This window comes from Bombus flavifrons, unplaced genomic scaffold, assembly GCF_040668555.2.
Source record: "Bombus flavifrons isolate JBK064 unplaced genomic scaffold, iyBomFlav1_principal scaffold0032, whole genome shotgun sequence".
Classification (NCBI taxonomy): Eukaryota; Metazoa; Arthropoda; class Insecta; order Hymenoptera; family Apidae; genus Bombus; species Bombus flavifrons.
Genome location: NW_027184777.1, coordinates 143040 through 156888, shown reverse-complemented (window position 1 = coordinate 156888; position 13849 = coordinate 143040). Strand labels below are relative to the sequence as shown.

Sequence of the window (13849 nt, the reverse complement as noted above, 5' to 3'; positions counted from 1 at the left end):
TTTATACAAAATAGTGAAATGAGAAATTAAGTACTGTATTTAAAATTAAAAAATAATGCTATATAGAAATAAAATAGCAATCCAGGGACCTGAAAGATTTCGTTAATAAAATAATACAATATAAATCATTAATTCACTCACATTGATGGTACTGATTTAAATCAATGAATGTAGAGTTGCTTCCGATTAATGGTACAACTGTTATAAATTAAGAGCACAATTACTTTGAATTAATGGGAGAATATGGTTATAAATTATTGGTATAGTTGTTAAGAATTAATGGAGGAATTGTTTAAGATTAATGGCTTAAATATTATAAATTAATGGCTTAGATGATATAAATTAATAGTTTAAATATTGTAAATTAGTGGCTTAGATGTTGTAAATTAATAGCTTAAATGTTATAATTTAATGGCTTTGATGATATAAATTAATAGTTTAAATGTTATAAATTAATGGCTAAATGTATAAAATAACAGTTCAAAAGTTAGAAATTAATGGCTTAAATGTTATAAATTAATAGCTTAAATGTTATAAATTAATAGCTTAAATGTATAAAATAACACTTTAAATGTTGTAAATTAATGGCTTAGATGTTGTTAATTAATAGCTTAAATGTTATAAAATAATAGCTTAAATGTATAAAACAACAGTTTAAATGTTGTAAATTAGTGGCTCAGATGTTGTCAATTAATTGCTTAAATGTTAGAAATTAATGGCTTAAATGTTAGAAATTAATAGTTTAAATGTTATAAATTAATTGCTTAAATGTTATAAGTTAATGGCTTAAATGTATAAAATAACACTTTAAATGCTGTAAATTAATGGTTTAAATGTTATAAATTAACAGTTTAAATGTTATAAATTAATAGCTTGAATGTTATAATTTAATGGCTTAGATGATATAAATTAATAGTTTAAATGTTATAAATTAATAGCTAAATGTATAAAATAACAGTTCAAAAGTTAGAAATTAATGGCTTAAATGTTATAAATTAATAGCATAAATGTTATAAATTAATAGTTTAGACGTTATAAATTAATTCCTTAAATGTTATAAATTAATGGCTTGAATGTTATAAATTAATAGCTTAAGTGTTGTAAATTAATGGTTTAGACATTATAAATAACTAGTTACAATGTTGTTGTTTGATATTTTTTCTTACTTACCTGATATTTATGTTCTTTTTCGATGTTCACTCTCCGCAACTTCAGGCACAAAAGAGCTCGCGCGCGACTTCCGTGTTCCTTATATAACTTAACAAGGCGTCGGTTTGTTAATCAAACGGTAACGATTTTTTGACATAGCAGGAGACGGTTTTTCCATTGTAACAAAATCAAATTGAACGATTTCTTAATTTTTATCGTAAATTGGCATCTTTTACGATTTAATACGATATCCATTTTTATCATTTTAATAGTTTCTACAAACTAAGACTAAATTCACACCTACATGATACTAGTTTTCGACTATCGATTAGTTTGGACAAAATGGGAAAAGAGCCTAAGGGCAGTCGATGACGTTACTGTGAAATAAGTTAAGCTATTAAATAATCAGACAGATAAAATTCATATTAAGCGTTATATTGTATTATCGATATTCGTTCATTTACTCGTGCTAATTAAAAAATAAAACGTTCTTTTTTCTTGAGTAACACCTACATCACTGTTTGCGATATTTAAGATTCTTATTTAATGCTTATTTAGAAGTCAGGTACCTTTTTAATTCTTCACAAGTTAAACGATTAAATTTACTCGTTATAGTTGTAACATAAAATGGCTTTATTTCTTCAATACCGCCTGCATCGCTGTACGTGATACAGTTATTAATTATGTAGCAAATGATATGATCTAATTGGTTGTAATCGCGGTTACGTATTTCTTCGTTAAATCTATCGATGTATTGGGCTATTAGCGCGAGACTTACTGATTCCTCGAGGAATGGTTTCATTCTTATAAATTAATGTTTTAAATGTGCCAATTATTGTTTCAATTGTTATAAATTAATAGATTAATCGTTGTTAATTATTTGCTTAAATGTTATAAATTAATAGCTTAAGTGTTATAAATTAATAGTTTGAATGTTAGGAATTAATGGTATAAATGTAAAAATTAATAGCTTAAATGTTATGAATTTGTGACTTATTGTTGTAAATTCATGACGTAAATATTGTAAATTAATGACTTAAATGTTATAAATTAATAGTGCAGTCCAGTGTAGATCATCCAAAATGATCTTAGGGGCTTTTGGTGGTACAAACTGGACTGTTGCGTAGTTCTTGGCTTGGTATCGTTTTCCACAGATTAATCGACTGATTAATTTTTGGAAAACGATGCCAATTACCAGGTCTCACCACGAGGAGGTGACTACGCACGAGACCCGCCCATGGGTTATTTAACACTACACATCGATCTCGACATTCAACCGATTGGCAGAATGTCCAGTTTTGACACTACTTGACCATGGGCCTGCGTAAAGAAATAGTTGTTTCGTAGTCTAACTGCGAAACACATATCTCCAACGCAGCGCTAACATGAATCTTTACAAACGTAGAACAAGGCATACGTAACGCATCATCTATCTCCCACACAACGATTACATCGATCAGTACAAATAAACAATAATTCGCATCCCTACTGGCAACATTCGGTATCAAAGACACATTTATCTAACTTGGAGCGAAAAGAAGAAGATGAAGCTACTGACACTGTCCCGAAACGGACGAGATCGCGATCTCTCGAAAGAACTAACAAACCTACGCGACGTACCCCCGTACACGAGATAACCCGGAGGTTCAACGGAAAGCCCAAGAATTGGCCGTAACTCGATTCCTGTTTCGCCGTTCGAAACTTACACGAGTCGCGGTCGATGGCGCCGACAGATGATGCCAGTGATCCACTAGTAATTCAGCCGTGGATCCAGCACATAGGCCAGCAACTTGACACACTCCAACTGAACAAGTGGAACCCGGGGAGGGACCGCTGAACGGGATTACGAAGGCAAGAGGCCCCAACTGAACAGTGGGGTCCACTCACAGGGAGGGACCGCTGAACAGGATTACCAAGGCACGAGGCCCTAACTGAACAGTGGGGTCCACTCACGGGGAGGGACCGCTGAACAGGATTACGAAGGCAATACCTCAACTGAACAGTGGGGTCCACTCCCGCGGGGCCGAACAGGATTACGGAGGACGTGAAATTGCTGGTCCCTGACCGAGTACCGAAGTACCAATCGGACAGGACTGCAGATCCACGACTGAATCCCCAACAGATTAGCAAGCATCACCGGCACGACGACAACTCCCGTGATCCGATGCAAACGTTGAGCAGTCACCACGACAGAGCTGTCCTTGGGCGACTTACGAATCCGAAGAGTTGTCTAGAGCACATTGACCCGCACGCACCCGAAATACACGCGAGCGAGTACGCCACGCGACAGTTTGAAAGAACTGAGTGATCGCGAACCGATATATCGTGGGAACAATTTTTCCAGTATGGTAAGCGAGGGGATCAAGAGAGACGAGATCTTTATTTGTCGTTCCAACATAGATGAGTATCTTAGTACAGAATAAGCTTACAATGTACATAACGTAGGTATCTAGCTTATGATTAATTAAAGCTAATACGCTCGCATCCCACGGTGTCCTGCGATGTCTCACGATGTCCCACGTTACCCCCGCGGGGGGTATTAGTCCAGTTTAGATCACCAAAACTATTTTGGGTGATCAAGACCAGACTATATTCAAGTAGTTTTTAGCTTGATATCGTTTTCGAATAATAATACTAATATTCGAAATAGTACTTGGTGTATTATTATTTGGAAAACGATACCAATTACCGGGACCCACCACGAGGAGGTAACTACGCTCGGGTCCCATTTACATATGAGTTTTTACGCATTGGAAGCAGAGATGTAAAATTATTTTATAATAAAGCGACATTGTAGCGGCGGCATTGTTTTGTCCGGAGTTTATTTGTTTTTAAATTACTTGTAATCTAACGGTTTTGGTACTCCGAGGCAAAACAACAACACTATTTGAAATGTCCTATGACTCACGTGCAGCTACAGATAAGATGTCGTTGCCTTCGGTTAAACTACACTTGCTTCCTTGATTCCATGAATATGGTGTTGTTTCCTTGGTTTTTAGCAGACATGGAAAATTACATCTTAAAATTACACTCTGCGTTACCACTGCTTTTATACAAAATAGTGAAATGAGAAATTAAGTACTGTATTTAAAATTAAAAAATAATGCTATATAAAAATAAAATAGGAATCCAGGGACCTGAAAGATTTCGTTAATAAAATAATACAATATAAATCATTAATTCACTCACATTGATGGTACTGATATAAATCAATGAATGTAGAGTTGCTTCCGATTAATGGTACAACTGTTATAAATTAAGAGCACAATTACTTTGAATTAATGGGAGAATATGGTTATAAATTATTGGTATAGTTGTTAAGAATTAATGGAGGAATTGTTTTAGATTAATGGCTTAAATATTATAAATTAATGGCTTAGATGATATAAATTAATAGTTTAAATATTGTAAATTAGTGGCTTAGATGTTGTAAATTAATAGCTTAAATGTTATAATTTAATGGCTTAGATGATATAAATTAATAGTTTAAATGTTATAAATTAATGGCTAAATGTATAAAATAACAGTTCAAAAGTTAGAAATTAATGGCTTAAATGTTATAAATTAATAGCTTAAATGTTATAAATTAATAGCTTAAATGTATAAAATAACACTTTAAATGTTGTAAATTAATGGCTTAGATGTTGTTAATTAATAGCTTAAATGTTATAAAATAATAGCTTAAATGTATAAAACAACAGTTTAAATGTTGTAAATTAGTGGCTCAGATGTTGTCAATTAATTGCTTAAATGTTAGAAATTAATGGCTTAAATGTTAGAAATTAATAGTTTAAATGTTATAAATTAATTGCTTAAATGTTATAAGTTAATGGCTTAAATGTATAAAATAACACTTTAAATGCTGTAAATTAATGGTTTAAATGTTATAAATTAACAGTTTAAATGTTATAAATTAATAGCTTGAATGTTATAATTTAATGGCTTAGATGATATAAATTAATAGTTTAAATGTTATAAATTAATGGCTAAATGTATAAAATAACAGTTCAAAAGTTAGAAATTAATGGCTTAAATGTTATAAATTAATAGCATAAATGTTATAAATTAATAGTTTAGACGTTATAAATTAATTCCTTAAATGTTATAAATTAATGGCTTGAATGTTATAAATTAATAGCTTAAGTGTTGTAAATTAATGGTTTAGACATTATAAATAACTAGTTACAATGTTGTTGTTTGATATTTTTTCTTACTTACCTGATATTTATGTTCTTCTTCGATGTTCACTCTCCGCAACTTCAGGCACAAAAGAGCTCGCGCGCGACTTCCGTGTTCCTTATATAACTTAACAAGGCGTCGGTTTGTTAATCAAACGGTAACGATTTTTTGACATAGCAGGAGACGGTTTTTCCATTGTAACAAAATCAAATTGAACGATTTCTTAATTTTTATCGTAAATTGGCATCTTTTACGATTTAATACGATATCCATTTTTATCATTTTAATAGTTTCTACAAACTAAGACTAAATTCACACCTACATGATACTAGTTTTCGACTATCGATTAGTTTGGACAAAATGGGAAAAGAGCCTAAGGGCAGTCGATGACGTTACTGTGAAATAAGTTAAGCTATTAAATAATCAGACAGATAAAATTCATATTAAGCGTTATATTATATTATCGATATTCGTTCATTTACTCGTGCTAATTAAAAAATAAAACGTTCTTTTTTCTTGAGTAACACCTACATCACTGTTTGCGATATTTAAGATTCTTATTTAATGCCTATTTAGAAGTCAGGTACCTTTTTAATTCTTCACAAGTTAAACGATTAAATTTACTCGTTATAGTTGTAACATAAAATGGCTTTATTTCTTCAATACCGTCTGCATCGCTGTACGTGATACAGTTATTAATTATGTAGCAAATAATATGATCTAATTGGCTGTTATCGCGGTTACGTATTTCTTCGTTAAATCTATCGATGTATTGGGCTATTAGCGCGAGACTTACTGATTCCCCGAGGAATGGTTTGATTCTTATAAATTAATGTTTTAAATGTGCCAATTAATGTTTCAATTGTTATAAATTAATAGTTTAATCGTTGTTAATTATTTGCTTAAATGTTATAAATTAATAGCTTAAGTGTTATAAATTAATAGTTTGAATGTTAGGAATTAATGGTATAAATGTAAAAATTAATAGCTTAAATTGTTACGTCGCCTAAAACATCTGCGCTGCATCTCTCATGACCGACCAGCCGACGGCCTGCGTAACGTCATTTCGACCCTCAATAAACCTGAGGACCGACCATAACTTTCTCTTGCATTCTGTACACATGTATCTGCATTCCATCCGTCGTCCTGTAAGTTTTCTTAAGGCTGGAAATATTTGCGACGCACATCTGGTTTTTTAGAGAGGTCCTTGGGTTTATTAGGCGCAATCAAAAATGCGGAGAAAGCGGGTACGCGCCCATTAGGAAAAACCAAACATCTGTCTAACAGAACAGGCTGAGTTTTCCCATGTGCAAGGTCATTTATGAACCACGTTGGTAGGAGGACTCCGACTCACTCCTTCAGGTTTCAGCATGGGTCACAGCCAATCGACATCGCGGATCGTTGCCCTCACTTTTCCTGACGAACAACGTGAATAACGAATTCGCGTTCTTCATGCAAAGGGCACACCCACACCGAGCTATCTTCCGTGCTAGCCTAAGGGCGACAATTAGTAGAAAGAAAAACAACGTCGACGTGTAGCATCTAACTCTCCCGTCCACTAACATACGAAATTCGATTGTACGAACCTTGCTCTATTAGTCATATCTATCTCATATTCGTGCGACAAGTTGTTACTGACGATTTGTATCTACTCAACAGTGTAGTTTAAGTGTTGGAAATATATATTTTATAATTCTGTGAATCACAGTGTTATATAAACTTAATCACCCCTATTATCTTAACGGAAATCAGGGGATCGATCAACTCGTGGTGTCGATTAATATAATCGTAACGGGAATTTACGACTCCCGTTGACGTCTCTCCTCGCGATAGCGTCTCCCCGCGATTGGCCGAATTTACATGGTCCTTCGAGCCGGATTTTGCGCCATTAAAAAGTGCATTGACCCGTGACTATACAGTGTCGCGTGAAATCCACATTCCAACGACTTAACCAACTAACCAAAGGAGCTGCCCTCGGAAAGGAACTCCTTCATCGCTCAGCACATACGCGAGCCCACACCGCACTGTAACGAGTAGCTACCGATTCCTAGATCAACGTCCATTTGATTAAGGTAAGCCCATTCCGATTATTAAATTCAAATATGGCTCAAGCTGAATCGATCAGCACGTTGCGGCGTAGACGAAGTGCCTTAGTCAGCCGATTTGCAACCACGAAGCGTCAACTCGAGGAATATGAAGAGTCTGAACGGGTAGACAAAAACTATCTAACAGCTTGCCGTAATTCGTTCGACGAAAATTGGCGAAAAATCTGCGCGGTGCAAGAGGAATTAGAAGTGTTAGATGAGGGGGAAATAGCTCGTGCAGATTCTTTATTGCGAGAGCATCATAGGATTGACGTACAGATCATGGACCTCTTCGACCGACTACCATCAGTAACCCCTTCGCCAACAAAGACCCGCGATCCATGCGTGAAACCGGAGACGAGACCAATCACTTTGCCAGAGGTCCGTTTACCTCAATTCGACGGTGCCCTCGAGAACTGGACCTATTTCTACGACACGTTCTTATCCACAGTGGATCGCAATGAGAACTTAACTAACGTCCAAAGGTTTCAACATCTACGCTCCTCTGTAACTGGACGGGCCGCACGGAGCATACAATCCTTAGAACTCACAGAGGCCAACTATCCCATCGCGCTCAACACACTGAAGGAGAAATTTAATTGTGCCCTCCGGATCTGTATGCGTCATTGGGAATTACTGCGCAGTTATCCCGAAATAAAAAGGGAAACTCCAGAAGCCATTGAAGATTTGCTGGAAACCGTCAGCGTAAATTTGAAAGCGCTCGAAAAATTAGGGCAGCCTGTAACATCAGATATAGTGATTATCGAGTTGCTTGCATCGAAATTACCTTCGTCCAGCATGCGTAAATGGCAGCGCACGTTGCCAAACCAAGACGTGCCTTCCTATCAACATCTGATGGAATTTCTGAAAACACGGGCAAACGGTAATCAACTCCTTTCTAAATCAAAGGAAACGAAAGGATCAACCCACAAAAAACATCGTCATCGACAAAACGTACCGCGCGGCCGAACCTTTGCCACAACCAGCAAGACATTAGTGTGCCCGACCTGCAGCGGACCCCACGTACTCAGACATTGTAAGGTCTTCAAAGCCAAATCGGCGGTAGAACGCTTTCAAATCGTAAAAGGGGCAGCGTTATGTATAAACTGCCTAGGCAGCGGACATTCGCTGACACAGTGCACAGCGGGTTCGTGTCATATCTGCGGGCAACGACACAACACCTACCTACACCGAGAGCAAACGCAGATAATTCCACGTTCGTCGAGTAGTCAGTCATCTAGCAATCGGTCGTCCAGCAGTCGGTCGTCTAGCGGTCGGTCATCGAGCGGTCGGTCCTCGAGCGGTCGGTCATCGAGCGGTCGGTCGTCGAGCGGTCGGTCGTCGCGCAGTCGTTCATCGAGCGGTCGGTCGCCGGGCAGTCGTTCATCGCATAAACGATCTAAGAGACAATCCCCCCCGGGATCATCGAAGTCACGTTCGTATCATAAGTCCAGACGGACAACCGAATCATCCCGGAAGCATACATATTCGGCTCCTAAAGACTCGAAAGTTCCTGAGTCAAGCTCCCCACGGACCAAGGGCACCGCCATACACACCTTATCCAAGTCCCAACCCGAGCTAAACTGACTAGCTCAACAAACTACAAAAGGGTGGACCGAATGGGAAAATACATCTCCAAACGGCATACTACATCACGATCTACTGGTCACAGCACAGATCGATGTGCTAGACAAAAGGGCCTCACCAATCCGAGCCAGAGCATTGCTAGATACCGGATCTAGTATGAATTTCATGAGTGAGAAATTCGCAAAATCCCTCGGTATGAAACGAAGGAGATGTTCAGTCCCAATCGGCACCCTCGATGATTTGACGACAATTGCCAAGAGCCAGATCACGGCCACCATTGTTTCTATGGATGGCAAATATAAACGCATAGTAACGTTCTTAGTAATCCCAATAATATCGGCAGTCGTTCCAGATCAACCAATCGATAGGTCCGTCATCCAGCTACCCAAAAATATAAAATTAGCCGACCCAGCATTTCATCGACCAGGCCCGATCGACATATTATTGAGTTCGGGACCAACCTTAGCATCCTTTTGTGTCGGACAGATCAAACTATCCCAATCCACCGATACGGAGCTGTGTTTGCAAAAGACTCGATTCGGTTGGGTTATCGGGGGGAGCCCGCCAGCTCGCGCGGGGATCCATTCCTTTCACGTCACCACCACCGACCTACAAGCGGATCTCGCACGTTTTTGGGAAATCGATGAGGGACCACCTACCACGCATTTCTCAGAGGCGGAATTACAATGTGAGGAGCATTTCCGCAACCATGTCCAACGCAACAAGGAAGGGCGATACGTCGTCGCCCTGCCATTCAACGAGAAGCTTCCCACGCTGGGGACGTCAAGGTCCGTTGCCATGAGTAGACTCGCCTCGCTCCATCGCCGATTCCAACGCGACAAGCAATTCGAAGCCGCGTATAGTGCGGTGATCCAAGAGTATCTAGACTTGGGTCATATGACGAAGATCACGCCTGACCTTCCCACAACCAACGGTTATTATTTGCCTCATCACGGCGTGATAAAGGAATCGAGTGATACTACGAAACTCCGAGTTGTTTTCGACGGATCAGCAATCAGCACTACCAGAGTATCCCTCAACGACATGCTACATACAGGACCTAAATTACAGGAAGATCTAATTGAAATTCTATTGAGATTCCGGTCGCATCAATATGTTCTAACGGGTGACATTGAGAAGATGTATCGACAAATCCTCGTACGTCCAGAAGATCGTAAATATCAACTCATTCTATGGCGTAATTCCAACGGGGAGGTCGATACATATCAACTTAACACCGTGACGTTCGGACTATCAGCTGCCCCATACTTGGCCCTCCGATGCCTCAAACAATTAGCAGAAGACGAAGGACATCGATTCCCGCGAGCAGCAGCGGTTGTGCAGCGCGATTTTTATGTCGACGATGCCCTCACTGGAGCCGACACAAAAGAAGAATTACTATCGGTAAGACACGAACTCACAGACCTTCTCAGATCGGCCGGCTTACATATCCGGGAATGGGCATCCAATGACAAGGACATATTGCGAGGACTAACAGAAAGAGATACCAATAGAAGGCTACAATTAGGCGAGTCACAGACGTTGAAGACCTTAGGCATTTATTGGGATTCTCAGGAAGACGCAATCCTTTACTCAGTTGAACCCACAGCGACCATCACTCGAGTCACTAAACGATCAATGAGTTCGGTGATAGCCCGAATCTATGATCCACTTGGTTTGCTCGCGCCAGTGATTGTCAAAGCAAAAATATTGCTTCAACGCGTCTGGGCATTAAAAATTGATTGGGACGAATCCCTACCAGCAGAGTTGCATACTGAATGGGATCGATATCATATCCAACTACCCTTGCTTAATGATATTCGGTTCCCTCGTAAAACCATAATCAAGGCAGCTAATCATATAGAGCTGCACGGTTTCTGCGACGCCAGTGAAAGGGCATACGGAGCATGTGTCTATCTACGCAGCACCAATCCGGAGGGACACACACAAACTCAGATACTCACGGCTCGATCTAAGGTCGCGCCACTAAAATCGTTGACAATCCCACGACTCGAGTTAAGCGGAGCATTACTCCTCGCCTCACTTATGTCCTTGATAAAGAAGTCCCTCAATATAAAGATTTCTCGCACTGTGTATTGGACGGATTCTACTATAGTGCTTCAGTGGATCAAGTTCTCGCCACACATGTTGAAAACCTTCGTGGCGAACCGCGTAGCCGAGATCCAGACGAAAACAAACATCGACGATTGGCGTCATGTGCCCACCAACGATAATCCAGCAGATCTCATCTCCCGCGGGCAGACTCCCAAGGAATTTCTGCGCCCGACCATCTGGAAAAACGGACCCGAATGGCTCAAACAACAAGAGGAAAACTGGCCGATCTGGATACCCACGACGCTGGGAGAACTCCCAGAACAAAAGAAGACGATATGTCTAACAACTAGTACCATCGACAACACACTCCTCCATGGATATTCATCCTGGACAAGACTAATAAGAGTCGTCTCTTGGTGTCTTCGATGGAAATATAAGCAGAACCGATCCTCCCATCTAACAACGGACGAATTAACCACCGCACATAATAAATTGATCAAGATAATCCAATCCCGACACTTCGCAGCGGAGATTCGGATACTGCAGAAAGATCGAAGCAAGGATGTTGGAGGAAAACTACAGCCACTAAATCCATTCCTCGACGAAGAGGGGATACTACGCGTCGGAGGACGACTGACCAACTCTGCTATCCCATTCAGGCAAAAGCATCCAATTATTTTGCCGAAATCGACAATTACCGAGATCATTATAAACGAAGAACATCGAAACAACCACCACACAGGGACACAAGCTACATTATACGCCGTGAGACTACGCTATTGGCCGATCGACGGCCGTAGCCAAGTGTGGCGCACTATCAAAAGGTGCGTCCGTTGCTGCAGAGCTAATCCTCCACCAGTAGAGTACTTGATGGGGGATTTACCAGAGGCGCGTATTACCGAATCGCGCCCGTTTACGAACGTCGGAATCGACTACTGCGGTCCGCTCTATATCAAAGAGAGAAGGAATCGTAACCGCAGTAAAGTCAAGGTATACGTTGCCATATTCGTATGTCTAGCAACAAAAGCCGTCCACATCGAGTTAGTCAGCGATCTAACTACCGACGCATTCCTAGCCGTTCTACGCCGATTCATCTCCCGAAGAGGATACTGCGCAACCATCCTCACCGACAATGGCACCAATTTCGTCGGAGCTAATCGGGAATTACAAGAACTCCGAACCCTATTACAGTCCGACGACCACAAGGAAAAGGTGCAGAATTTTCTCGCCGACCGACAGATACAATGGCGTTTCAACCCCCCAAACTCACCACATTTTGGCGGTTTATGGGAAGCCGCCGTAAAATCGTTCAAACGTCACCTCATCCGCGTCGTCGGCACGGAGCTCTTGACCTTTGAACACCTTAACACCCTTGTGATTGAGATTGAAGCAATTCTCAATTCACGTCCACTGACTCCCATCTCGTCCGATCCGAAAGATCCCCCTGTCCTCACTCCCGGTCACTTTCTAATCGGCGATACATTAACGAGTTTACGGGAGCGTGATTTCAGGACAGTTCCATCAGGCCGGCTATCTAGTTGGCAGCGCATCCACCAGATCAAGCAGTACTTCTGGAGCAGGTGGAATCGAGAGTACCTCAACGAGCTGACCCGCCGCAACAAATGGGACAAGGGAAAACACGACATCCGTGAAGGCACCGTCGTAATCCTCAGGGAGGATAACGTCCCATCCATGCAGTGGCCTTTGGGCCGCGTAATCAAAGTCCATCCAGGAGCCGACGGAATCATACGGACCGCTACCGTGCAGACGGCAACGAGTATCCTGGACCGTGGTGTCAAAAGATTGGTCCCCTTACCCATTCAACCAGAAACAGATGAATCCGAGCATCAACCCGGAGCGAAGGAAATGGACAAACGACGCACCTGACTCCACAGGCAGAATTTGATCGGTGCCCTCTCAACGGGGGGAGGATGTTACGTCGCCTAAAACATCTGCGCTGCATCTCTCGCGACCGGCCAGCCGACGGCCTGCGTAACGTCATTTCGACCCTCAATAAACCTGAGGACCGACCATAACTTTCTCTTGCATTCTGTACACATGTATCTGCATTCCATCCGTCGTCCTGAAAGTTTTCTTAAGGCTGGAAATATTTGCGACGCACATCTGGTTTTTTAGAGAGGTCCTTGGGTTTATTAGGCGCAATCAAAAATGCGGAGAAAGCGGGTACGCGCCCATTAGGAAAAACCAAACATCTGTCTAACAGAACAGGCTGAGTTTTCCCATGTGCAAGGTCATTTATGAACCACGTTGGTAGGAGGACTCCGACTCACTCCTTCAGGTTTCAGCATGGGTCACAGCCAATCGACATCGCGGATCGTTGCCCTCACTTTTCCTGACGAACAACGTGAATAACGAATCCGCGTTCTTCATGCAAAGGGCACACCCACACCGAGCTTTCTTCCGTGCTAGCCTAAGGGCGACAATTAGTAGAAAGAAAAACAACGTCGACGTGTAGCATCTAACTCTCCCGTCCACTAACATACGAAATTCGACTGTACGAACTTTGCTCTATTATTCGTGTCTATCTCATATTCGTGCGACAAGTTGTTACTGACGATTTGTATCTACTCAACAGTGTAGTTTAAGTGTTGGAAATATATATTTTATAATTCTGTGAATCACAGTGTTATATAAACTTAATCACCCCTATTATCTTAACGGAAATCAGGGGATCGATCAACTCGTGGTGTCGATTAATATAATCGTAACGGGAATTTACGACTCCCGTTGACGTCTCTCCTCGCGATTGCGTCTCCCCGCGATTGGCCGAATTT

The 13849-nt window shown here is 40.6% G+C and overlaps 1 protein-coding gene across 1 annotated transcript; it reads left to right on the top strand.

Annotated features, from left to right (window-relative positions):
• Positions 1 to 7430: 7430 nt before the first annotated feature.
• LOC138189388 (uncharacterized) lies at positions 7431 to 12941 on the top strand. The gene is made up of 2 exons (XM_069131445.1): positions 7431 to 8295; positions 9085 to 12941. The coding sequence occupies exons 1-2, from the start codon at positions 7431 to 7433 to the stop codon at positions 12939 to 12941; spliced, it is 4722 nt and encodes a 1573-aa protein (XP_068987546.1).
• The last annotated feature ends 908 nt before the right edge of the window (positions 12942 to 13849 follow it).

What these genes read in the sequence shown, in the direction of transcription:
- LOC138189388 (XM_069131445.1), top strand. Translation starts at nt 7,431, where the DNA reads ATGGCTCAAGCTGAATCGATCAGCACGTTGCGGCGTAGACGAAGTGCC. An exon ending in TCTGAAAACACGGGCAAACG is followed by an intron (nt 8,296 to 9,084) that starts GTAATCAACTCC and finishes TACTGGTCACAG; the next exon opens with CACAGATCGATGTGCTAGAC.